General features: G+C 43.1%; 1 protein-coding gene, 3 non-coding genes and 1 pseudogene across 4 annotated transcripts; all 5 read left to right on the top strand.

Annotated features, from left to right (window-relative positions):
• The first annotated feature begins 12,119 nt into the window (after positions 1 to 12,119).
• Positions 12,120 to 16,069, top strand: LOC127299195 (heat shock 70 kDa protein 1). The gene is made up of 2 exons (XM_051329125.1): positions 12,120 to 12,423; positions 14,122 to 16,069. The coding sequence occupies exons 1-2, from the start codon at positions 12,210 to 12,212 to the stop codon at positions 15,849 to 15,851; spliced, it is 1,944 nt and encodes a 647-aa protein (XP_051185085.1). The 5' UTR covers positions 12,120 to 12,209; the 3' UTR covers positions 15,852 to 16,069.
• LOC127304981 (small nucleolar RNA Z195/SNORD33/SNORD32 family) lies at positions 13,459 to 13,539 on the top strand. The gene has a single exon (XR_007853645.1). It is a non-coding gene; the product is annotated as a small nucleolar RNA Z195/SNORD33/SNORD32 family (small nucleolar RNA).
• Positions 13,620 to 13,703, top strand: LOC127304983 (small nucleolar RNA Z196/R39/R59 family). Its single transcript, XR_007853647.1, has one exon. It is a non-coding gene; the product is annotated as a small nucleolar RNA Z196/R39/R59 family (small nucleolar RNA).
• LOC127304949 (small nucleolar RNA F1/F2/snoR5a) lies at positions 13,773 to 13,911 on the top strand. The gene has a single exon (XR_007853610.1). It is a non-coding gene; the product is annotated as a small nucleolar RNA F1/F2/snoR5a (small nucleolar RNA).
• Positions 16,070 to 16,498: 429 nt separating the features above from the next.
• On the top strand, positions 16,499 to 22,349 carry LOC139831482 (uncharacterized; annotated as a pseudogene).
• Positions 22,350 to 26,176: the final 3,827 nt, after the last annotated feature.

The raw sequence follows: 26,176 nt of genomic DNA, 5'->3' as shown, positions 1-26,176 counted from the left end.
ATATGAACATTGAATTGTGGAGCTTGTTAACTCCGGCATTGAGGGTTCGTGTAATCCTACGCAATGTGTTCATCATCCAACAAGAGAGTGTAGAGTATGCATTTATCTATTCTGTTATGTGATCAAAGTTGAGAGTGTCCACTAGTGAAAGTCTAATCCCTAGGCCTTGTTCCTAAATATCGCTATCGCTTTGCTTATTCTTGTTTTCTTTGCGTTACTACTGCTGCGTTACTACGCTTGTTTACTTCCTACAATATTACTACCATCAACTGCACGCCAGCAAGCTATTTTCTGGCGCCGTACTACTGCTTATATTCATTCATACCACTTGTATTTCACTATCTCTTCGCCGAACTAGTGCACCTATTAGGTGTGTTGGGGACACAAGAGACTTCTTGCTTTGTGGTTGCAGGGTTGCATGAGAGGGGTATCTTTGACCTCTTCCTCCCTGAGTTCGATAAACCTTGGGTGATCCACTTAAGGGAAACTTGCTGCTGTTCTACAAACCTCTGCTCTTGGAGGCCCAACACTGTCTACAAGAATAGAAGCACCCATAGACATCAAGCACTTTTCTGGCGCCGTTGCCGGGGAGGAAAGGTAAAAGGTACTCACACTCCGGATCTCGGCTACCAAGCTATTTTCCGGCGCCATTGTAAGTACTCGAAGCTATTTCCTTTAGACTCTGCAATTGCGACATTTGGTTTCTTGTTTACACTAGTTAGGCATAATGGACAACAATGACCTTCTTATTCTATTTCCTGATTTAAGACATGGATGGTTTGATGCGAAAATTAAAAAACCCATGGAACATATTAATATGAATGCTTTTGAACACTATTGTTGCTAATGCTATGGAAAATTCTAAGCTTAGGGAAGCTGGCTTTGATGAGCATGATATTTTTAGTCCCCCAAGCATTGAGGAGAAAATTTACTTTGATAATACTATGCCTCCTATATTTGATGATGAGAATAATAATGATAGCTACTTTGTTGAATTTGCTCCCACTACAACTAATAAAATTGATTATGCCTATGTGGAGAGTAATAATTTTATGCATGAGACTCATGATAAGAATGCTTTATGTGATAGTTATATTGTTGAGTTTGCTCATGTTGCTACTGAAAATTATTATGAGAGAGGAAAATATGGTTGTAGAAATTTTCATGTTACTAAAACACCTCTTTATGTGCTGAAATTTTTGAAGCTACACTTGTTTTGTCTTCCTATGCTTGCCACTATACTCTTCATGAACTTGTTTATTTACAAGATTCCTACGCATAGGAAGCATGTTAGACTTAAATGTGTTTTGAATTTGCCTCTTGATGCTCTCTTTTGCTTCAACTTCTATTTCTTGCGAGTGCATCATTAAAACTGCTGAGCCCATCTTAATGGCTATAAAGAAAGAACTTCTTGGGAGATAACCCATGTGTTTTTTTACTACAGTACTTTGTTTTATATTTGAGTCTTGGAAGTTGTTTACTACTGTAGCAACCTCTCCTTATCATGTTTTTGTGCCAAGTAAAGTTTCTATGTTAAAGTTGATGTTATATTTGGGATCGCTGCGCAGAAACAGCATTGCTGTCTGTCACGAATTCTGGCACAAGTCTCTGTAGAAAATTCGAAAAAATCTGCCAATTTACGAGTGTGATCCTTAGATATGTACGCAACTTTCATTAGTTTTGAGTTTTTCCATTTGAGCAAGTCTGGTGCCATTTTAAAATTCATCTTTACGGACTGTTCTGTTTTTGACAGATTCTGCCTTTTATTTCGCATTGCCGCTTTTGTTAAGTTGAATGAGTTTCTTTGTTCCATTAACTTTCAGAAGTTTTGTGCAATGTCCAGAAGTGTTAAGAATGATTGTGTCACCTCTGAACATGTGAATTTTTGATTATGCATTAACCCTCTAATGAGTTTGCTTGAAGTTTGGTGTGAAGGAAGTTTTCAAGGGTCAAGAGAGGAGTATGATATACTATGATCAAGAGGAGTGAAAGCTCTAAGCTTGGGGATGCCCCCGTGGTTCATCCCTGCATATTTCAAGAAGACTCAAGCGTCTAAGCTTGGGGATGCCCAAGGCATCCCCTTCTTCATCGACAAAGTATCAGGTTCCTTCTCTTGAAACTATATTTTTATTCGGTCACATCTTATGTATTTTACTTGGGGCGTCTGTGTGCTTTTATTTTTGTTTTGTTATTTTCATTCTCTGAATAAGTTCATCCTTGTGTGGGAGAGAGACACGCTCCGCTGGTTCATATGAACACATGTGTTCTTAGCTTTTAATGTCCAAGGACGAAAGTTGATCGCTTCACTTGTTGTTATATGGTTGGAAACAGAAAATGCTACATGTAGTAATTGGTAAAATGTCTTGGATAATGTGATACTTGGCAATTGTTGTGCTCATGTTTAAGCTCTTGCATCGTATATACTTTGCACCCATTAATGAAGAAATACATAGAGCTTGCTAAAATTTGGTTTGCATACTTGGTCTCTCTAAGGTCTAGATAATTTCTAGTATTGAGTTTTGAACAACAAGGAAGACGGTGTAGAGTCTTATAATGTTTACAATATGTCTTTTATGTGAGTTTTGCTGCACCGGTTCATCCTTGTGTTTGTTTCAAATAACCTTGCTAGCCTAAGCCTTGTATCGAGAGGGAATACTTCTCATGCATCCAAATTCCTTGAGCCAACCACTATGCCATTTGTGTCCACCATACCTACCTACTACATGGTATTTCTCCGCCATTCCAAAGTAAATTGCTTGAGTGCTATCTTTAAACAATTCAAAAGTTATTACCTCTTATTTGTGTCAATGTTTTATAGCTCATGAGGAAGTATGTGGTGTTTATCTTTCAATCTTGTTGGGCAACTTTCACCAATGGACTAGTGGCTTCATCCGCTTATCCAATAATTTTGCAAAAAGAGCTGGAAATGGGATTCCCAGTCCCAAATTAATTAACAAAAATAGACACTCCTCCATGGTATGTGATTGTTGGACGGCACCCGAAGGATTCGGTTAGCCATGGCTTGAGAAAGCAAAGGTGGGGAGGAGTGTCATCATAATAAAACTAAAATAAAAAGGCACTCCTTCATGGTATGAGATTGTTGGCAGGCACCCGAGGATTCGGTTAGCCATGGTTTGTGAAAGAAAGGTTGGAAGGAGTGCCACCCAAAAATAAAATAAAATGGGAGCCGCTCTTTGAAGGTTTGTCGGGCAAGGGGGTTAGAGTACCCGCTACCATTCGTTGACAACAACAAACACCTCTCAAAACTTTACTTTTATACTCTCTTGATGTTTTCAAAATCAAAGCTCTAGCACAAATATAGCAATCGATGCTTCCCTCTGTGAAGGGCCATTCTTTTACTTTTATTGTTGAGTCAGTTCACCTATCTCTCTCCACCTCAAGAAGCAAACACTTGTGTGAACTGTGCATTGATTCCTACATACTTGCATATTGCACTTATTATATTACTTTGCATTGACAACTATCCATGAGATATACATGTTATAAGTTGAAAGCAACCGCTGAAACTTAATCTTCCATTGTGTTGCTTCAATGCCTTTACTTTGAATTTATTGCTTTACGAGTTAACTCTTATGCAAGACTTATTGATGCTTGTCTTGAAGTACTATTCATGAAAAGTCTTTGCTTCATGATTCACTTGTTTACTCATGTCATTACCATTGTTTTGAGAGCTGCATTCATTACATATGTTTACAAATAGTATGATCAAGGTTATGATGGCATGTCACTTCAGAAATTATCTTTGTTATCGTTTTACCTGCTCGGGACGAGCAGAACTAAGCTTCGGGATGCTGATACGTCTCCGACGTATCGATAATTTCTTATGTTCCATGCCACATTATTGATGATATCTACATGTTTTATGCACACTTTATGTCATATTCGTGCATTTTCTGGAACTAACCTATTAACAAGATGCCGAAGTGCCAGTTCCTGTTTTCTGCTGTTTTTGGTTTCAGAAATCCTAGTAACGAAATATTCTCGGAATCGGACGAAATCAACGCCCAGGTTCCTATTTTTCCCGGAACCATCCAGAACACCCGAGAGCCGCCGGAGGGAAGCCCTGGGGCCCCACACCACACCGGGCGCGGCCGGAGGGGGCCGCGCCGCCCTATGGTGTGGTGGCCCCAGGCCCCCTCCGAGGCTGCCCTTCCGCCTATTTAAAGCCTCCGTCGCGAAAACCCTATTACGTTGGACGAAACCCACAGAAACCTTCCAGAGCCGCCGCCATCGCGAAGCCAAGATCTGGGGGACAGGAGTCTCTGTTCCGGCACCCTGCCGGAGCGGGGAAGTGCCCCCGGAAGGCTTCTCCATCGACACCGCTGCCATCTCCACCGCCATCTTCATCACCGCTGCTGCTCCCATGAGAAGGGAGTAGTTCTCCATCGAGGCTCGGGGCTGTACCGGTAGCTATGTGGTTCATCTCTCTCCTATGTGCTTCAATACAATAATCTCATGAGCTGCCTTACATGATTGAGATTCATATGATGATGCTTGTAATCTAGATGTCATTGTGCTAGTCAAGTGAGTTTTACTTATGTGATCTCCGGAGACTCCTTGTCCCACGTGTGTAAAGGTGACAGTGTGTGCACCGTGTGGGTCTCTTAGGCTATATTTCACAGAATACTTATTCACTGTTATGAATGGCGTAATGAAGTGCTTATTTATATCTCTTTATGATTGCAATGTGTTTTGTATCACAATTTATCTATGTGCTACTCTAGTGATGTTATTAAAGTAGTTTATTCCTCCTGCACGGTGTAATGGTGACAGTGTGTGCATCCGTGTTAGTACTTGGCATAGGCTATGATTGTGATCTCTTGTAGATTATGAAGTTAAATATTGCTATGATGGTATTGATGTGATCTATTCCTCCTTTCGTGGCGTGAAGGTGACAGTGTGCATGCTATGTTAGTACTTGGTTTAGTTGTGTCGATCTTTCATGCACTCTAAGGTTATTTAAATATGAACATTGAATTGTGGAGCTTGTTAACTCCGGCATTGAGGGTTCGTGTAATCCTACGCAATGTGTTCATCATCCAACAAGAGAGTGTAGAGTATGCATTTATCTATTCTGTTATGTGATCAAAGTTGAGAGTGTCCACTAGTGAAAGTCTAATCCCTAGGCCTTGTTCCTAAATATTTTATCGCTGCATTTGTTATTCTTGTTTTACTGCGTTACTACTGCTGCGTTACTACTGCTTGTTTACTTCCTACAATATTACTACCATCAACTGCACGCCAGCAAGCTATTTTCTGGCGCCGTACTACTGCTCATATTCATTCATACCACTAGTATTTCACTATCTCTTCGCCGAACTAGTGCACCTATTAGGTGTGTTGGGGACACAAGAGACTTCTTGCTTTGTGGTTGCAGGGTTGCATGAGAGGGATATCTTTGACCTCTTCCTCCCTGAGTTCGATAAACCTTGGGTGATCCACTTAAGGGAAACTTGCTGCTGTTCTACAAACCTCTGCTCTTGGAGGCCCAACACTGTCTACAAGAATAGAAGCACCCGTAGACATCACATACTTGTGATTAAACCCCTTGCAAGCATCCGCAAATACAAGAAAGTAATTAAGATAAATCTAACCACAGCCTTAAACTCTGAGATCCTGCTATCCCTCATGCATCGATATACCAACGAAGGTTCAGGTTGCTGTCACTCCGGCAACCCCACAATTGGCAAACAAATACAAGATGCATTCCCCTAGGCCCATAAAGGTGAAGTATCATGTAGTCGACGTTCACATGACACCACTAGAAGAATAACACCACAACTTAAATATCAAACCATTAAATATTACTCAACATAGTTCACTACTAACATTTAGACTTCACCCATGTCCTCAAGAACTAAACGAACTACTCACAAGACATCATATGGAACATGATCAGAGGTGATATGATGATGGATAACAATCTGAACATAAACCTTGATTCAACGGTTTCACTCAATAGCATCAATAACAAGTAGTAATCAATACCGGGAGAGTTTCCCCTATGAAATACTCAAGATTCAACCCTAGATGTTACAGCGGAGATGAGATGCAGCGGTGGATATGACGGTGTCGATGGTGGATATGATGATGATGATGATGATGATCCCAATGAAGTCCAGCTCGATGACGGTGACGATGGCGACGATTTCCCCCTCCGGGAGGGAATTTCCCCGGCAGATTTCTGCCTGCCGGAGAGCTCTTTTCTCTCTGGTGTTTTTCCGCCTCGCAGAGGCGGCGGTGTCTATCCTCGATGCCTCCTGCACCTTAGGGTTTTCGGGAGATGAAGTACGCGAAAGGGCGATGGCTGAGGGGGTCGTGGGCCCCCTCCCCACATGGCGGCGCGCCTGGCCTGGTGGTCGCGCCGGCCTATGGGGAGGGCCCATGGCGGCCTTCCTCGGCCTCCCCTTTTGGCTGGCTCCGTCGTCTAGACAAATAGGAGCTTCGGTATATTTTCCGTCAATTGTCGATCTTCAGAAATATTGTATCCTGACAGTGCTTTTTCCAGCAGAATTCTGGCTCCGGTGAATAATTCTCCAATAATCATGAAACATGCAAAATAGATGAAATAACATAAGTATCATCTCTAAATACGAAATACATCAATGAATAACAGTAAATTATGATATAAAATAGTGATGCAAAATGGACGTATCACCCGATACGAGGAATAAATAGGCGGAAGGGCGGAGCAAACGAGGCGACGAGGCGCCAGTACAAGGGCCAGGCGCGGCCAAGGGTGGGGCCGCGCCTGCCCTATGTACTGCCACGTGGCAGCTCTCCTGCGTGTGTCCTTCTGGCTCCGTCTTCGTCCCAGAAAAATAAGACTCTAGGCTTTTGTTTCGTCCAATTTCGAGAAACTTTCATGTACAACTTTTCTGAAACACAAAAACAGCAGAAAACAGGAACTGGCACTGCGGCACTGTGTTAATAGGTTAGTCCCAGAAAATGCTAAAAAAGTGTGGAAAAGTGCACATAAAACATATAAGAATTGTAACAAAACAAGCATGGAGCATAAAAAATTATAGATATGTTTGGGACGAATCATCTGGGGTAGACCATGCATGGTGAGTTGCACCCACAGGCACCCCAAACATAGGGTTTCAGGCCAAAACATGCCCTCCTACAAGTCCACTAGGGCTATTGAAGTATCTTGTGGCGTGGTGTTCTTGGAGGATAATGGCTCCCAAGTGGAGCAAGTTGTTCCATGTGCTGCAGGTGATGATGATCCTTCTAGCGCCATCAAGCTTATGGGCATTGGACACATCCGGCCCACGAAAGTTCATACTGACGATCAAGAAGATGGAATATAAGTCTCAAGCTCAGTGCAAGTGGAGCCTAACTCTACTCAAGCTGAACCATCAAGTGCATCGCAAGATTTATCCTCTACTCAAGATGAGCCACACTCCGAAGAACAAGAAGAAAGCCCTCAACACACTGAGCAAGACCATGATGCTGATCAAGAAACATCCTCAACCCATGGTCAAGCTCAAGTTGTCCCTCATGATCGAGTACTAGCAAGAGATGAATTTATTGATCATGAAGGAACCATTCGGAAGATCAAGACTGCTTCAAGGGCAAGTGACATGAAAGTAGATCAAGTCCTTGGTAGCATTTCAAGAGGAGTGGTAACTCGTAGACACCATGCATTACTTATCACTTATTGTCAACATCATGCTTTTGTATCTAGTTTTGAGCCACTCAAGGTACATTAAGCCTTGGTTGATCCCGATTGGGTAATTGCCATACAAGAAGAATTGGAATGTTTCACCCGTAATGAAGTATGGTCTCTACTTGAGAGACCCAGAGATCATCACATCAATGTCATTGGGACCAAATGAGTGTTCAAGAACAAGCAAGATGAGAATGTCATCGTCATAAGAAATAAAGCAAGGTTAATGACGCAAGGGTTTCAAATAGAAGGTATGGATTATGAGGAAACCTTTGCGTCGGTTGCCCATCTTGAAGCTATTCGTCTTTTGCTTGCATTTGCATCCTTTAACAATTTCAAGCTATATCAAATGGATGTGAAAAGTGCATTTTTGAATGGTCCTCTAAAAGAAACTGCATATGTGGCTCAACCCCCAGGTTTCGAAGACCCATGCCGTCCCAACCATGTGTATCTACTCCATAAGACACTCTACGGTCTCAAGCAAGCTCCACGTGCTTGGTATGAGTAACTTAGGGATTTCTTACTCAAGGATGGGTTTAGCATGGGTACGGCCAATTCCACCCTTTTCACCAAGTGGGTTAAAGGGGTGGCCTATTTCTATGTCAAATATATGTTGATGATTTTATATTTGGTGGAACTAACCCTAATCATAACAAAGGTTTTGAGCTATTGATGACTAGGAAATTTGAGATGTCCATGATGGGGGAGTTGAAGTTATTTTTAGGCTTCCAAGTGAGGCAACTAGCAAAAGGCACCTTCATCTCTCAAGAAAAATATGTAAGGGCCATGCTCAAAAAGTTTGACATGACCAATGCAAGCCCAATGAAGACACCTATGCCCATAAAGGGGCAGCTTGGCTCATGTGATGGTGAGAAGGATGTGGACATAAAGGTATACCGTTCCACGATAGGATCTTGCTCTACCTTTGTGCTTCTAGGCTGGGTATCATGCTAAGTGTAGGATGTGTGCTCGTTTTCAATCTGCTGCTAAGGAGAGCCACTTGGCGGCGGTCAAACGGATTCTAAGATAAGTCTGCATTGATTACAATTTATATCGTGATTAGCGAAAATAACGGGAAAGAGGGGTAATTTATGGTGGAAAATAGCTCAGACGGATGGATTTTAAGCGGAGGCTTTGACTTAGATTGAACGGACAAGATGCATCCAATCTCCTTCACCAAACGCGTTGTAAGACCTACGACCAACTCCAATATAATAGTATAGATTGATTGTGGTATTTTTGGGAAAGACCTACCATTCTAACAATAAGTCTGCATTGATTACAATTTATATTGTGATTAGCGATAATAAAGGGAAAGAGGGGTAATTTATGGTGGAAAATAGATCGGACGGATGGATTTAAAGCGGAGGCTTTGACTTAGATTGACCGGACAAGATGAATCCAATCTCCTTCACCAAACACGTTGTATGAGACTCCAATATAATAGTATAGATGTTCGGTACAGAGTACTTGTAAAGGAAAGGAAAGGAGAGAAAATGTATTCCACTGTGGCAAGGAGGTAAGGAATTACAGGAAGAGGATAAAAGATCTGGAGCCGCATAAACATAATAAGAGAGTGGCTCGCGAGGCTCGACACGACATGTGATCTTGTGAACAAGATGAAATCGCTGGCTTGGCTCAAAAAATAAAAATAGTTCCTAAATTTATGTACAATGTTTATTTCGAGTTTAATATTGCTTCATTCTGAAAGGAGTAAACCTACATTAAGCATTGATGTGTTTTTTAAAATGAGTTTTAAAAACATTTTAAAGTATCAAAAAATTCTGACAAAAAATGCTGCACGTACATCTTAACGTTCTATGTGCTCACAAAATCGTTTCACAAAAAAACGATATTATCCGTATCATGTGTAAAAAACAAAAAATGTGGTGCTAAACAATAGCTCTTTTTGAGATATTTTTTTCTTTTTACAGAAGTCAAAAAATGTCGGTTTTTCACAAAAGGCTAGAGTTGCGCGGGTTGATTGACTTTCGGGCAAAAATTGGGTCGTGTCCAGTTTTTCAAAAGTTTTTTTCTCTCCCGTTGCAACGCATGGGCATTTGTGCTAGTAGAACTCTAAAATAAAAGTTGTGATCATCCATTTATCTCCTTTTTACCTTAAAAAAAAGGAAATATGACTTCTTAGCCTCCGTGTATTTTTTTTTGCTAGGGGCAAGTTGATTCCTTTTTTTTTGAAAGGTTGCCTATCCGGCCTTTTATTCAGATGATAGAAGTGTTACATCTCGAATTACATCACTCAAAATAAAATCGGGTGGACTACCATCCTAAATGAAACTATTACAAAACTCATAGGCAACCTTAGCTAGATTATGAGCTAAAACATTAGCATCTCTTGGACAATGTTGAAAAACCACCATGTCCATTAAACTTGCCTTCTGGAAACAATCTGCCAAGACTGCTGTCTAAGGACTCCATATTTCTATGTCTCCATTGCAAGCTTTGATCAACTCCAAAGAATCCGACTCGACATAAGCTGAGGAACATCCAATCTGCTCAAGAAATTTCAGTCCTCTTAGTAGAGCCGTTGCTTCCGCATTTACAACACTCATCATATTATTTAACAGACACGCTTTGCCAGCAATTGCTTCCCCCTTATCATTGCCCAGCTGCACCAGAACCATCCTGATAATAGGAAGCATCAACATTCAATTTACGGTGTCCTTTAGGTGGTTTTGACCATCTTATTTCTTTCTCCACAGGCTTCTTCAGAGCAGCCCCATAATTTGCAGCCAAAGCCGATATCGCGAAAGCTGAACTAGACTGTGTACTCACATGTTCTCCTTTGACTATCTGTCTTCTTTGCCACCAGATATACCAGCATCCAACCACCACTAGTTCATGTAGCTTTACCAGATCCAACTTAGGCACAATGTTATTTAATGAACACATGATATGCTCAAGAACCACAGAACCAGACCTATCCACCAACATTGCCTGTTTAATCATCGGTAACAGTCCTAGCTCGCGCCACACCTCTGTCGCTCTAGTACAACCAAATAACAGATGTTTAATGTCCTCTGGTCCTAGACTGCAGACCGGACATTAAGCCTGTACTTTGATATGTCTTGATGCTAAGACAGCCATGCCCGGAACAACTCCATGCAGAGCTTTCCACATGAAGATCTGAACTTTGCTGGGAACATTCAGGTTCCAAATTCTTTTCCAAACCGGGTTCACTTGAGATGATCCTTGACCGTCCCCTCTCCTCATCTTATGTCCGAATTGATACTCCCACTCAATGAAATATGCCGAGCGGACCGAGAAACATAGCTCTTTGTGTGATGCCAAGCAATGAAGTCCTCTCTCAGATGGGGACTTAGAGGAATTCTCATAATTCTTTCAGCATCAACTGGAAGAAATAGTAACCGAACTAGCTCCTCATCCCATAAACTAGTCATAGGATCAATAAGCTGATCAACAGTCCGCAAAACAATTTGGCCCCTATTAGTCAACACCTTCCTCGTTGGACTTGTGGGTATCCAATGATCCTCCCAGATATTCACCTTCTCTCCCGATCCAATCCTCCAAATATGGCCCCTTTTAAAAGTCTTAAGTCCAGCTAAAATACTTTGCCAAGTATAGGAGGACCCTTGCTTTGGCCCATCACTTAGCAGACTACAATTAGGATAATACTTTGCTTTAAGAACTCTAGCACATAAAGAATCCAGAATTGAGAGCAATCTCCAGCTTTGCTTTGCAAGCATCGCCATATTGAAAGTGTATATATCACGGAAGCCCATACATCCTCTCTTCTTGGGGATGCACATCTTCCACCAAGCAAACCAACGCATCATGCGTTGCTCCTCTGTATCACCCCACCAGAAACTCGCCATCACATCATTTATCTCTTTACACAGTTGCTTTGGTATTTTGAAGACAAACATTGCAAAGACAGAAATGACTTGAATGATAGCCTTCAGAAGAATTTCCTTCCCTCCCATAGACAAAAACCTCTCCTTCCATCCTTGCGATCTAGCAATGACCCTTTCCAATAAGTATATGAAACTGTCTGTTCTATCCAGCCCCACCATAGACGGAAGACCAAGATATTTATCAGATATAGCTTCTGTCATGATATTCAATTCTTCACAAACTTGTGCTTTAACATTAACATCAACATTTGGCCTGAAAAATATGCTACACCATTGTGGCAAGTCGATTCCTTGTACGCACATGGAAGCAAACCCTCTAGCAAAGACCAGGAAATAGCCGTTTGAACGACCCAAACCGAAAGGCGCCCTGGAAAAGGACATCTCCACGCGCCCTCAGCCGTCGGATCAGATCTCAACGGCTCCAAATCGCCTGACCCGCAGCCCAGAACCTTCTAGAGTCCCACGGCCAGGAGCCCCCTTGCACTATAAAATTCGCGGTTCCGCGTCCTGAACTCGTCCTCTCGAAACCCTAGTCCTCCTCCTCCTCCTAGACCCGCCGCCACTCCTCCGCCGCCAGAGAAAAAAAACCCTAGCGAGCTCTCCAGTTCGCCTGAGAGAGAGCGATGGCCGGGAAGGGCGACGGGCCGGCGATCGGCATCGACCTCGGCACCACCTACTCGTGCGTCGGCGTGTGGCAGCACGACCGCGTCGAGATCATCGCCAATGACCAGGGCAACCGGACCACGCCGTCGTACGTGGCCTTCACCGACTCCGAGCGGCTCATCGGTGACGCCGCCAAGAACCAGGTCGCCATGAACCCCATCAACACCGTCTTCGGTGAGCATCTCTTAAACACTCCTTACATGCCCAGATCTGTTTACTGTTTTCGTGAACTGGCTAGTCCTCCGCTTCGATTTGATCCGCTTACTGCGGTTTAGTAGTTAGATACGCGGTGGTTGTAGTTTGATATATTTAATACTGGCTGGAAAAGTTGGTTGCTCAGATCCGTTTTAGCTGTAGTGATGCTTGTGCTACCAAATGTTTGGTAGTAATAATGTCATAAGCATGCAATTGGATCCGGACTCATAGTTTCGTCTCACTTAAATCTACCTGTGTAGTGTAGATCTGGGTTACTTAACACTGTAGGTTTTGGTTCTGAATTGATATTGGGGCTCAGATCTGAGATTTCTGGTTTGTATTAGTTCAGGTCTTGTTTGCCATGGTTGCGGTCTTTGCCATGTTTGTTCATATTAGGATCATTTTATTAGTATCTGCTAGTCTGAATCTTGCAGCAACAAATCTTGTTTTCTAATGTAGTAGATCAGTTGAACTGATGGTTACTTATAAAATGTGACTTAATCCATGTATTTAAATGATGTTTTGTCTGTTGACGACAACATGTTATTTTATTCCCAATTGTCATTGAATTATTAGTTTATTATTGTATCGTGTATTTGTATTCTATCTCTGGAGCTGGCAGATTTATGATGATACAAAATCCGAGCGCTTTTTGCTGACTTTTATGATGGATGGCTAGGTGCATGTTTGAGTTTGCTACCATGTTTGTGAAGCGAAACTGGGGCAAATCGCATTGGTATCTACGGTACCATTGTGATTTGCTCCAGTTTTGCCCGTTCAAGGACGTGGCAAAAATGGGCAGCAGGCAAAACATGCCCATAGCTTTCATGGTTTTCAATCTGAACCATCTGCAGCTCAAACCTTTGTTCGATTTCATTTTTTAGTTTGCTGCCTTTCAAATTTATTTCAATATTTGAAACTATTTTTTATTTGTACTGTATTTTCATCTGGTACTTGCCTTAAAAAATGATTCTTTTTGTTTTGTTTTGTTCCTGTTTAGCTTAAGATATGCAATGGAGAAGTGATGATAAAATATCCATACAACAATTCTGCATTCACTGTGATGATACATCATGCACTACCATCTGATCTCCTGTCTATTTTTAGTTGACATGTTTTAGCTGTTTTTTTGGTGAACCACTGAAGATATGCAATGGTAACTGGTTTTACTGCTGTGCAATCTGTGATGCAAACAATCCCATTTCCTGAATCACTGTGATTATTATAAACTAGATCACCATCTTTCGGCTGAGATTGCACACCTTTCCAAGTATTTATATTAATTTGGTTTATAACCAATGATTTTTTTTATTGCTTTCAATGTTTTTCAATGCCATTTGGTATCTGACGCTTGATCATATATGTGATTCTGTGTCTCGAAACATGGCAGAAAGTGAGGGGGAACGGAACTTTGCGACACTGGTTGCTCCTAATGAGCATTCAGTTACTTTATAGCCGTTTATATTACTTCAATTTCCTTTCCCTTTTGATGTATTATGTATTGAAGCATGGATTAAAATTCTGATAATTTTTTAGTGTTCAACTTGAGATTGAACTGTTAATGTAATGCCAGATTTTCTTTTGTTATGTTTATAGATCTGAATATTCTGTTTAGTATATCTGTTCTTTATTAAGTTTTATTTGGGCAATTTCTGACATAAGCTGTGCTATATGCAGATGCCAAGCGTCTCATTGGCCGGAGATTTACCGATCCCACTGTCCAGAGCGATATTAAGCTCTGGCCCTTCAAGGTTGTTGCTGGACCTGCTGACAAGCCCATGATCAATGTCCAGTACAAGGGTGAGGAGAAGCAGTTTGCGGCAGAAGAAATCTCTTCCATGGTCCTCATCAAGATGCGTGAGATTGCTGAAGCTTTCCTTGGCAGCACTGTGAAGAATGCTGTTGTTACTGTGCCTGCATACTTCAATGACTCGCAGAGGCAGGCCACCAAGGATGCTGGTGTCATTGCTGGTATCAATGTTCTGCGTATCATCAACGAGCCCACAGCTGCTGCCATTGCTTATGGTCTTGACAAGAAGGCAACCAGTGTTGGTGAGAAGAATGTGCTCATCTTTGACCTTGGAGGTGGTACCTTTGATGTCTCTCTCCTCACCATTGAGGAGGGTATCTTTGAGGTTAAGGCCACAGCTGGTGACACTCATCTTGGTGGTGAGGACTTTGACAACAGGATGGTGAACCACTTTGTCCAGGAGTTCAAGAGGAAGAACAAGAAGGACATCAGTGGCAACCCCAGAGCTCTTCGGAGGCTGAGGACATCTTGTGAGAGGGCGAAGAGGACTCTGTCGTCCACTGCCCAGACCACCATTGAGATTGACTCGCTGTTCGAGGGCATTGACTTCTACTCCACCATCACCCGTGCCAGGTTTGAAGAGATGAACATGGATCTGTTCAGGAAGTGTATGGAGCCTGTTGAGAAGTGCCTGAGGGATGCCAAGATGGACAAGAGCTCCGTGCACGATGTTGTCCTGGTCGGTGGTTCCACCAGGATTCCCAAAGTGCAGCAGCTTCTTCAGGACTTCTTCAACGGCAAGGAACTCTGCAAGAGCATCAACCCTGATGAGGCTGTTGCCTACGGAGCTGCTGTCCAGGCTGCCATCTTGAGTGGCGAGGGCAACGAGAAGGTCCAGGACCTGCTGCTGTTGGATGTCACTCCTCTCTCTCTTGGTCTCGAGACAGCTGGAGGTGTGATGACCGTCTTGATCCCAAGGAACACCACCATCCCCACCAAGAAGGAGCAGGTCTTCTCCACCTACTCTGACAACCAGCCTGGTGTGCTTATCCAGGTGTACGAGGGTGAGAGGACCAGGACCCGTGACAACAACCTCCTTGGCAAGTTTGAGCTCTCCGGCATCCCCCCTGCTCCCAGAGGAGTACCCCAGATCACTGTCTGCTTTGACATTGATGCCAACGGTATCCTGAACGTTTCTGCCGAGGACAAGACCACTGGGCAGAAGAACAAGATCACCATCACCAACGACAAGGGCAGGCTGAGCAAGGAGGACATTGAGAAGATGGTCCAGGAGGCTGAGAAGTACAAGTCTGAGGATGAGGAGCACAAGAAGAAGGTGGAGTCCAAGAACGCCCTGGAGAACTACTCGTACAACATGCGCAACACCATCAAGGACGAGAAGATTGCCTCCAAGCTGCCGGCGGAGGACAAGAAGAAGATTGAGGATGCCATTGATGCTGCCATCCAGTGGCTCGACACCAACCAGCTTGCTGAGGCTGATGAGTTCGACGACAAGATGAAGGAGCTGGAGGCCCTCTGCAACCCCATCATCGCCAAGATGTACCAGGGTGCTGGTGCCGACATGGAGGGAGGCATGGACGATGACACCCCGGCTGCTTCCGGCGGCGCTGGCCCCAAGATTGAGGAGGTCGACTAAATTAGTCGCTATTCTCAGTTTGGCAGCGGCTGCCAAGCTTGCTGCTAGTTATCGTCTATATTTTAATCGTTATCTGTGTGATTGTTTGGACCATGTGATGGTCAGTATTAGACCTAGTTTCTGTGCGAGTTGAACATCTGTGTGGTGCAATTGCCACGTTAAGTATTTGTCAGCAGATATATCTGCTGTGCCTTATTATATAATATCGTTCTCTAGAATTGTCCTGTTTTTATGTGCACTTGCCTCGATGTTAGTATTTCCATCCGTCTGTAAAAGGATGTTGAAAGTTGTCTAAATTCGAATGTATTTACTGTAGCATACATTTGAATTTAGACAAAATTTTGACATCCTTTTATGGACTAGTGCAATCTTCTGGAGCTATTTGATTCTGGTTGACAGGAGTTTGCTTATCCCCATTACGCTGAAGCGCAAGATTGGAGACTGAAGCTGCATTATGCTCCATATCAGGATTTCAGCAACATTCAACGGGGCACTTATGTGCTGGTGTCTTCACTTCGTGAGCCGAGAGGCGGCGGTTGCTTTGCCGGCTACCACAGAAATTCGACCGAGGGATTGAGCGGCGCCCACATATATTCTACTCTCTCTTCAAGGAGAAGACGTGCTTTGTTGTCCTCAAAGAGGCAAACATGGTTGCTGGGGGAGACGCATCAATTCAGGAGCACCCCATGCTGGAAGTGCGGAGCAGGTATGCCGGGCTGATGGAGGAGTCTCGGGAGATCGTAAAGGGTCGGCGAAGTGGGAAGCCTGTACAACTGGATCCTGAGGATCGAGAGGAGAGTGAGGATTCCAAGGGTGCCTATTGGGCTGCAATCTTTTCATAGGAAGTCATTATTTTTGGCTGACCAGAAAATGGGCAATATGGATTTTTGTGACGAAATGAGGGGATTTTTTTCTCCCTTGGAAGCAGCAAATTTGCATGCAAAATAGAGGAGTTATGCGCCTATGCAAAAAAGGTTAGTGACTGCCAAAAAAATCTGTATATTGTTTTTATTCATGTCACTATTTGCAATGACATTATTTTTATAGAGTTTGTGGCATAGCAGTATCTGTAATTTAGTGTTTTCATCTAGAGATTTTAGATTAGTTGACTGGTACTTTTGGAATAGCTGCAAGTCCATTAGTTCTTCTGGAATATTTATAGAATGAGGTGATACACGATGAAATATAATTGGTGAATGATTTTAGCTTGTTTTGTGCATCTCATTTTAAAAACCTTTGTTAAGCTTGGAACGGTTTAAATTCTTGGTCTTCGAACTGTAAAAGAAAAGAAACATATTGCTTGCTCATATTACGTTGGCCTGTGCAGAATCAATTGCTGATGATATAGTAGCAGCCACTGCCTTCTAAGTCGTAGTTTTGGTGTGTGTGGTTCAACTCTATTTTCTGACTCAGGCGATAGTTATATGTCATGTTCGACAAAACATTTTGGTTATTTTTCTATAGTTAAAAATTAACTAAGCAGTTGAAATTAGTCTGGTGAACTAGTTATTCTGAAAGGCACCATGTTAGATATGAATGAATTACTATAGCTTTGTTCTATAGTTAATTACTTTTAAATGCAAAATTTACTAAGATTATGTGCTTTGGATAGGTAAGATCTGCTGAAGGGCATGCGTTTTCGTTGGTGGTTGGATCACAGTATTATCTCACCATAGGCTTTGCTCTTTTCTTTGGCCTTCAGTATGCTGCGAGTTATCTTTGAGGAGGAGTTCCTATGAAACAATATACTATTTGTTTTCACAAGCTGATAGTGATAGGCCTCTCACATTAACTCCATGCTCATCATTATAAGTTATACAATTTTAGTTACGATAATTTAAGATATTATTATACTATATTTTGTGTATTTTGGAACGATAGTTCTGTGCCTTCGAGGTGCATTTAATTCTTCGCTGAAAAATGCTATGTATGGGTTATGTGGTGCATAGTAAAGTTTGTATACTCTCACACCAAGTGTTATATCAACTGTACCCAATCACTATGTCAACGTTTGACCGTGTGTGAAGAAGATTCTCATGGCATGATGCTGCATATCTGAGAAATCATGAAATTTCAGTTCCCCAAATAAAGCACTGATAGTAAGATCCTCTCCGAAAAATATTTGCGCAACGAAGTAAGAATGTAACTATTAGGATATATACCTCATTATTCAGTAGTAGTACTTTGAAGGCGTTTACAAAGTGGGCACACAATTTGTAAACAAAAAGTTTTTAGTTGAAAAATAACAAGCAAGGCCATCGCCCATCTAGAACCCTGTGACAGGCACCTTGTAGTCGAGATCAGCTCCGCTGTTTTGACCGGGAAGAGGCTGCGGAGCGCTGCGATATCCTCCACTGTGGACGAGGGAGGCTCGGCCACCACCAAGGTGCGTAGATGTGATTGCTGCGGATGAAGAGAATTTTAAAAATTGTGATCCGAGCCATCGCTATAAACCTGATTTTTTTTGATTGAGTGTTTGCGTGATCCCGTGTATGCGGTAAATATGGTCTTCTGGTTCCGTTGAGAATGGAGGGCATGGTTGGTTTTTATGGTGGGAGTAATATAGTGTAATTTTCATAACTACGATGTGTATTAACTTCAGTGATTAATGTAGGAGGTACTGAATGCAGGGTGTTGTCCGTTTTGTTTTCTCCCATGCAAAGATTTAGAGTTGCCAAAACGGCTGTTGCCTTCGTTTATTTATGTATGTCCAAGAATCTTAGGTATCAACTCGATGCAAGTGCGTTTTGACCCTGTTTACCAACATTTGTCTGTTTTGTTTTTTGTGTATATTCTAGTGTCTTCAATTGTTCATGTATAATTTTTGTTGGGACAAGGAACCCCAATGACCTAGTCGTGGGCTCGAGGCATTGAAGAGTGACTCAAATAGGCAGTTTTACATTGAGGAAAACGAAAGTAGAACTACTCAGAGCATCTTCATCTCTCAGCTAGTCGCGGAGAAATTGTGTATTACTATGTTGCAATGGTATGTATGCATCGGTAGATAGGATACGTTCAGATGTTCATTGATACTTCTGTAATGCTGTATTAAATTATTTGTGTCTACTATGTATATCAAAATATACACTTACTTGATACAAAGTTAATGAATTACCAAAAGTAAGGTACTTCTTAGTTCTTATTATGGGCTGATGCCATGGTCACCCAGAGTGCTTCTCTTTGGCTGTGGTTACCTCCTGAATCATCGTTAGATCATGCTGAGTTATGTGCTCCAGGAAGAACTTACTAAGAAAGACCAATGCCCTGTTTGGCCATAATATGTCTCATTTGTGTATGTTATCTTTTGAGTATTTTTTTTTTGGCTGTGAACGGCAGGAGCTCTGCCTTTGCATTATAGAAGAGGGAAAATAATCCAGTTTATAAGGGAAATCAGACCGAAAACCATACAACACACGGTTAATCTAGGGGAAACCGGTAAAACCAGCAACACCACACACTACAACTCAAGGCACATCGTCTGTGCCGAATACGAGGGCCCCTAGTCCTAACACTAGAGGCACCACCTTATATCCAGCACAAACAAACCCCACAAGCACCAACCAACTCTCCTCACAACAGGTGCACCACCGTGCACCCTTCCAGCATATGAACTCAAGCATTAACCTGCACTAGGGAACGCACCGCCTCAACAACCTCAGGAGTATGCTGCTTCTTGTACATCTTCAGATAGTGTTGCATCTTCTCATCGAGAACATCCTCAGTGGTTTTCCCTTTGTTCTTGACCAATGGCACCTCCCCAAAAGCCTCTGCCCGCCTAAAATCGGCGCGTTTAGAAGCCGGGATATCGCAGCCTCTTTTGAGTATTTTCTTGAGGTGACATCTGACGTACTGTAATTTCTTTGACTTCAGGGTTTGCCTAAACTTACAGGAAATATTGATTGCTTGCCAAAAAAAAAAGCATTCACTGGTGATTTACAGCTTCTCACGCTGAATCTAAGTAACAAATCAGAACATGCTCTGAAGGTTCGAATATTTATCATCATATACGTTAACTTGCCTGGTTCAATTCATAATGATTAGAGGGTTACTGAGTTCTTTGGAAATGAGCATAGATTTTTATCTACGTGCATGTTTTTAGCATCGTTTTAATTAAGGGTAAACCATTCCCAAGTCTGTAATGCAGAACGTGAAAATGAAAATCACCCATCCGAGGTTTTTAATTCCTGGCGATTCAAGGGATCTTGACTTTGAGTTCCCACAGTGCTTAACAAAGCATGTGCAATCAGACAACAATGTTGTATCATCCGAAGGTACCAAGGGAAATTTCAAGGGTTTGCTATTTGCATTTCTTCAGGTGAGGCAGTGTCTTATTTTATACTGACCCAATCTTGCATTATTCGTTCTTTTTGCAAAGCTGACATCCCCTTGGCGCTTGTCAGGATATCAAAATTCAAGGCGGTTCAACATTCTCTTGGACTCATTGGTTTCATGCTGCTACTCCTGGAAACTTCTCGCTTTATTTATCTCTCTATTATGAAATGGAACTACCACTGACATTCCATATCGCACATTACACATGCATTACAATGTGGAGGTAAATTGGCAGTGCTCGTTCTAGGTTTTATGCTTATGGAATTTAGCTTTTGCACATGGACTTGGACAATATGTTGATTTTGAAAAATTAGTGTTTTCATAACTGGTATTGCACGCTTGGGCTGCACTTTTCTACAATATTTAGTTGATGTAGCAGAATATATTGGCGAGATCAATGCCAGTTATCATATTTGCTCGAAAGCAACTGATTTAGGCAGCTCCCTGGTGAAGCTCACTTACACTGAAATGTTCTTTATTGGTGTTTTTTTTCCTGAAGAAATGCACTTAGATCTGTGATTCTTTGATCATGGAAAGTTTCCCATTGGAGATTCTTATTCTGGAAATCCCTAAAACCTCATTGAGCCATCTGGTTTACCAAATATAGGTTGTGGCTGACGAACGATTGTGACTAACTGCCAGAAGCCAGCTGCATGTCTTTAGTTCATCGCTAGATGCCATTGATGATGTTAATTTATTCTGAAGTTATAAGAGCTCTACATAAGTCCAGTTGTCTCAAGATGATTGAATATTTTCTTTAAGATTTTTGAAGATTTGAATTTCCGATTTTTTGGTCTCTTTGTCGTGTGTGTGGACCAAAGTATAGGAAATTAATATGATGTTTGTGCAGTTATGCTTTATTTAAAAATCACTTCTGAAGATGCATTTCCAAGTTCTGTGTGTTTTTATTGCATTATTTAATCTCAATTTTGCCAGCAGCTGTATGTTGCAGGCAGTACTAAATAGAAATGAGATCTTTGTTGTCTGTAAACAATTTATTTGCAGGTTTCGCCATCACTTGATGTATCCTGTGCTATAAGTATGTGCTCATAAAAAATGCAAGAGTATATTGTGCGCATGGACATCATGAACATAATTCCATCAGAGTCATTTGCACTTCATCAGTTGTCATGTGTTGGCACTAAATGGGCAGTTACAGCGTTGCCCTCATGCAATCCCATCAGCTCTGTGGAAACAATACATGCAAACCAGGCTGTGTCATGCTTCTTCAAGATAAGGTAGGAGAGTCATTCTTTAGTAAGCTATAAAATACAAGACACTTGTTGGGCAATTTATTTTATTTCTTGTCTGATATGGTTTTCCATGCATGATTATTCCCAGGGTTTAGGAACAAATTCATCTGTTGAGGCTGCCGACATGTCCTGTGGAAGTGATATGGTTTTATCTTCTGGGGGTAGTACGGATGTATACAATGTTTCTCTGTCTCCTAGATCCGATTCCCACTATCAAGAAATATACCAACAGGGGAAGTTAGCTAAGGTGAGCTCCCTGAGGTTGTAAGACCATTCTAGACCCACTCTTGTTGGTTCCCAGTGGCTTATGGAAGGGCCTCAAACCATTACTCATGATTTTTCCAAGTCTTGCTGTGAGGCTAACATCCGATTGGCGATTCATAATTCTTCAGAAGATAACATTTCTGTGAGAGTGGTTACATCCGACGATCGTATGCCAGATAAAAACCAAACTGTCCCTTACATGAATCTGCCAGTGGTCAGGGTGGATAGTATGACGTGTCACTGGAAAATGACATGAAGGCCATCTCAAGCGCCAAGGGGACACATTCGAAGAAGGAATCGTCAGAAAGCATTTCACCGTTTGTTTGGTGTTTATTAACTTCTGCTCAAGTTGATCTCAAACCTGACACTTGTGCTAAATTTCCTCTAAAAAGTGTGTGTATTTGTACCTGGAACCTACAATTTTTCAAATTATGAGCTGCATTTTTGTCGCGAAAACGCAAAAGCTTTGCGTTTCGATGCATTGATAAAAAAGGAAGGTTATATGTACAAGTCCGAGGACGGACGAACACCACGCTGTACAACTCGACCCAAGAAAAAGAAAAAAACTAATCTAGGGGAGCAAAATGCGCACGTCCCGGGCACCCGCGTCCGCCCATTGCCGCGCCTCAGCCACAATGTCGTTGAATAGGGTTGTCACCGAAGACCGCGCATTATCGAAGACCGCCGCGTTCCGATGTTTCCATATCAATCATGCGGTAAGCATGATCACCGACGAAGTGCCCTTGCGCAGCTGGCGAGGGGCTATCCGCACCACCAGCGACCACCACTCCGCAAAGTCACTCTCAGCCATGGGAGGTCCTGATGTAGATTTTATACTTCGAACCAGACCGTCCTGGAGAACGAGCAACCTGTGAGAAGGTGCCTCATAGTCTCTTCGGATTGGTCATAGAGCGGGCATCTAGGCGCATGCGGTAACCCCCGCCTCGCCAGCCTCTCATCCGTCCAACACCTGTCAAGGTAGGCCAGCTAAACGAAGAACTTAACTCTATGTCCGCGTGTCGTCCATGTCATTAGGTTTTTGGCACTTGCAATAGAGGCAAAAGTAATTTTCTAATATTTGTATGCTACAAAAATGTATAATGCCTTGAGCACTATTTCTTCCTAGCAGGCGACGGATCGGGGCAGAGGCACCCGTGCGATGTGAGCAGTTGGGCATACACACGAGTAGGCCTCCGAGGAATCAAGGCGGTGGGGGCTGGTGAAGCACATTTGTTCTCTGAGGCGACATGCCATGCATCCCACTAGGACCCCGACCCACATGGAGTGAAGGTCGTCGGTGGCCGAGCCAGGGCGGCATGCAGTGTGGGCCGATGTGTCTCGAGTTAGGCGGAACCTAGGTGCCGACGAAGGGGGGAGGACGATGCCAACGAAAAGGAAAATAGATGTAGAACTGACAACCAGAGAGTAAAATGGGGCTGGAGACGTGCGTTCTTGGAATGTTGATGGTTGGAAGGCAGGCATGTAAGTTGAACGAGTGATGCGTAGTGGAATTTCTCTCGAGGGTTGTGGGATGACGTAGGGAATTGGTCAACAGAGTTGTGTTCCGATGGGTGAATGATTCGGTCATGTCGGCGATGGGGTTGTTGGATGCTACCGTATATAAATTCAATGCAATCATATTAAGTAAAATAAACCCGTAGCAACGCACGGGTATTTGTGCTAGTTTTCCTATCAATAAAAAATATTACTACAAAAATAATTTGCGGCCGCTGGGGCTACCCCAACCTAAACATGCAAACGAGGCAGGGCATCAATTTTCGTATCTGGGGCCCGATCCAAATATTGGACGAAGAGGGACACCTTTTGTGTCTGTTTTGCGGGAAAGATACCTTAGATGTTGTAGTGATGTCATGTGGTTCATTAGTCTTCTCTTGGCATATAAAAGATCCATTTTCTGGGAGTCATTTATCTGAATTTTGGAGTCATATGCCGTGGGTTGTTCCTTGCCAATGCTCAGTTCTGCATTCCCATATGGCGTGGCTTTGCTGCATTTTCTGCACATCGTATTCCTTGTGCTTTACCGCCTGCTTCCGTTTGTTCAGGTACCTCGCAGTCACGTCGCGTCGTCCGGTCGGCTTCCGTCCCGTCGGACGGCCGGTCGAAGAGTCGAAGAGAAGATTTTCCTTGTCCTCGAAGGATTATTCCAAAAAAGCAGGGTGATCCAAGACACTTAAACCTAGTCGTACTAGGACTCGTGCTCAACCACGTTAAACCTGACTAGGAAACTAATCTTAAACAAGATTACTTGTAACAATTCTTCCGAGCTAGGAGAAGGACCCGACTCACTCGAGGCGGTCAGGCTCCGGCCGGCTGGGGCTGGCAGTGGCCGGCGCTGGGTGGGTAGCTGCTTTACCCCAGATTTGGCCCGGCAGGAAGGCAACAAAAAGCTGCCGCGACGGGACGCCGGCATCGGAGGCCGCGCCGAATCGAAGGGAACGCCGGGAGACGGATCGCCTCACATGGGACGCACTCGCACCTCCCTTGATCGTATGGATGGCCTCCCTCAAGGCCTGGCTGCTCTATCGGCTTTTGCTCTTTGACTGCCTATATGTTTAGGGCTAGTCACCTAGAGGACCGACCGAGGAGTCTTCCAGGCCAAGATACGTTTGATGCCGCCTACCTCTGCCCTGAATCCCTGATTGATTGGCTCATCATTCCTCGTCCCGCACTTCCTCGCACACTGCCTGCTTTGCTTTGCTCACGCACTCGCGCCTGCTGACGGATGTGTCAGTTTATAGTTTCCGACGTGTCAGTTTGCTTATACGTACACAAAATATAAGAATGATACGTGTTGCAGGCTGGCGCGCGAGGGTTTCACAAATTATACGCTAGGCCGATCCGCAGTGTATATGTTAGTACTGAATAAACTAGTCCCTCCGTTCACTTATGTAAGGCCGAGAAGGAAAATTTCCAACAGCCCCCAAAAGCGGCACCAATGAAAAATTATACCCATTCGAATCGATCAGTTTGCCCTAGGTGCGATTTCCCAACGCATCGCCGCGTAGATCTCTTCGCCCTACACATCGCCGGCCAAAAATCTCCTTCTCGCCGGCCTAAATCCTGCAGTGCACCTCACCGGCAAGGTCCAGCTCGCCTAGGACCGCCTCCCTTCTTCCCCGCGTTGCCAGCAAGGTCCAGCTCCTTCACCTCGGGCCTGTCTCCAGCCGCAGCAGATCGCCGACTATTTCTTCTCGGCTCCTCAACATCAGATACCGCCTCATCAGCTCCCCATCCGCAGCAGATCATTGGCCGAACTGCTAGCAACGAAAGAACTCACGGTAAAGGATTGAAGTATTTTTTTCTCGTAGTTCCTTCCTATCTAGGGGAAGTATGTCTACGTTGGACAGGTGTGGCGCCACAGAAGGCCACCAACACTAGAAAGGCTTCACCTTATTCGTCGGTGAACCCACCACAAAGGTGAAACCATGTTCCACTAGGCGGTGCCGGTTGAGGTGGTTACCAAACCTTCACACAAGGTTGGGGCACACTTCACAACTCAATTGGAGGCTCCCAACACCATCCCAAGCTCTTACGAACACTAAGCAAGCCTCAATATGGTCTCTTCACAAGGGTATCCACTATGAAGACCTAGGGTTACAAGTTTCTTAAGGGTTAAGTAACAACATAATCTCGGGGGAGGGAGGGGGTGAAAAATCTCTGGGGCCAAAAGGCACGCAAAGGACCGGAAATTAAACCCCTGCCCGAAACTTAGAGTTTCTGGCCCTAAATCTACGGCCTATTTCCGCCCCCTATCAATGTGATTACCACTTTGTCAAAAAATAAGATGTGAGGTATGCCGGATTTTCATTCTCTAAGATCTATTATAGACTACAACCATGAACTTCGTTCTTCTCATTTCTGGAGGGTCATCAACCGTCTTGTGCTGCACATTGACAAATTCTACGCACTTAGAGCACGGTTAAAATTATTCTCGTGTTATCAACAAACATAAAAAACATATGGAGTACAAACTTTGCTGTTTTAGCAAGTAACTGCAAGTTTGTGAAGTGCAAGTCAGCAAGTAAAGTTTGCATGGACAATCACAACCTAAATTTTAGCAAGTAACTGGAGTAATTATCCGTGCAAGTTACTCATGACATCCATGAATAATTTATCTCAACAACCTAAGTAGATTTCCACATGTTGGTTTTTTGAGGATGAATGATAGAAAAATTTGAGAACACGTTTTGCGATGCCGATGAGACAACACAACACCTCTTCCATCTCCTGCCCCGTTCGCTAGTCTTGTTTGGCGTGTGTTGCACATAACTTTTAAAATAACTCCCCACCCTGGTACTACAATGTATCTGGTAATTGGTTGGGAGAGATCGATATATAAAGCAATGCTTGAATTAGAGTTGGTGTATGTGATTTAATTTGAGAAACCAAAATATTGAATTATGAGTATAACTATATAAAGACGGTTATATGAAATATTTTCAGCCCGGTTGGCTG

The sequence above is a fragment of the Lolium perenne genome, chromosome 5 (assembly GCF_019359855.2).
Source record: "Lolium perenne isolate Kyuss_39 chromosome 5, Kyuss_2.0, whole genome shotgun sequence".
Classification (NCBI taxonomy): domain Eukaryota; kingdom Viridiplantae; phylum Streptophyta; class Magnoliopsida; order Poales; family Poaceae; genus Lolium; species Lolium perenne.
This window is presented reverse-complemented; position numbering and strand designations above follow the sequence as displayed.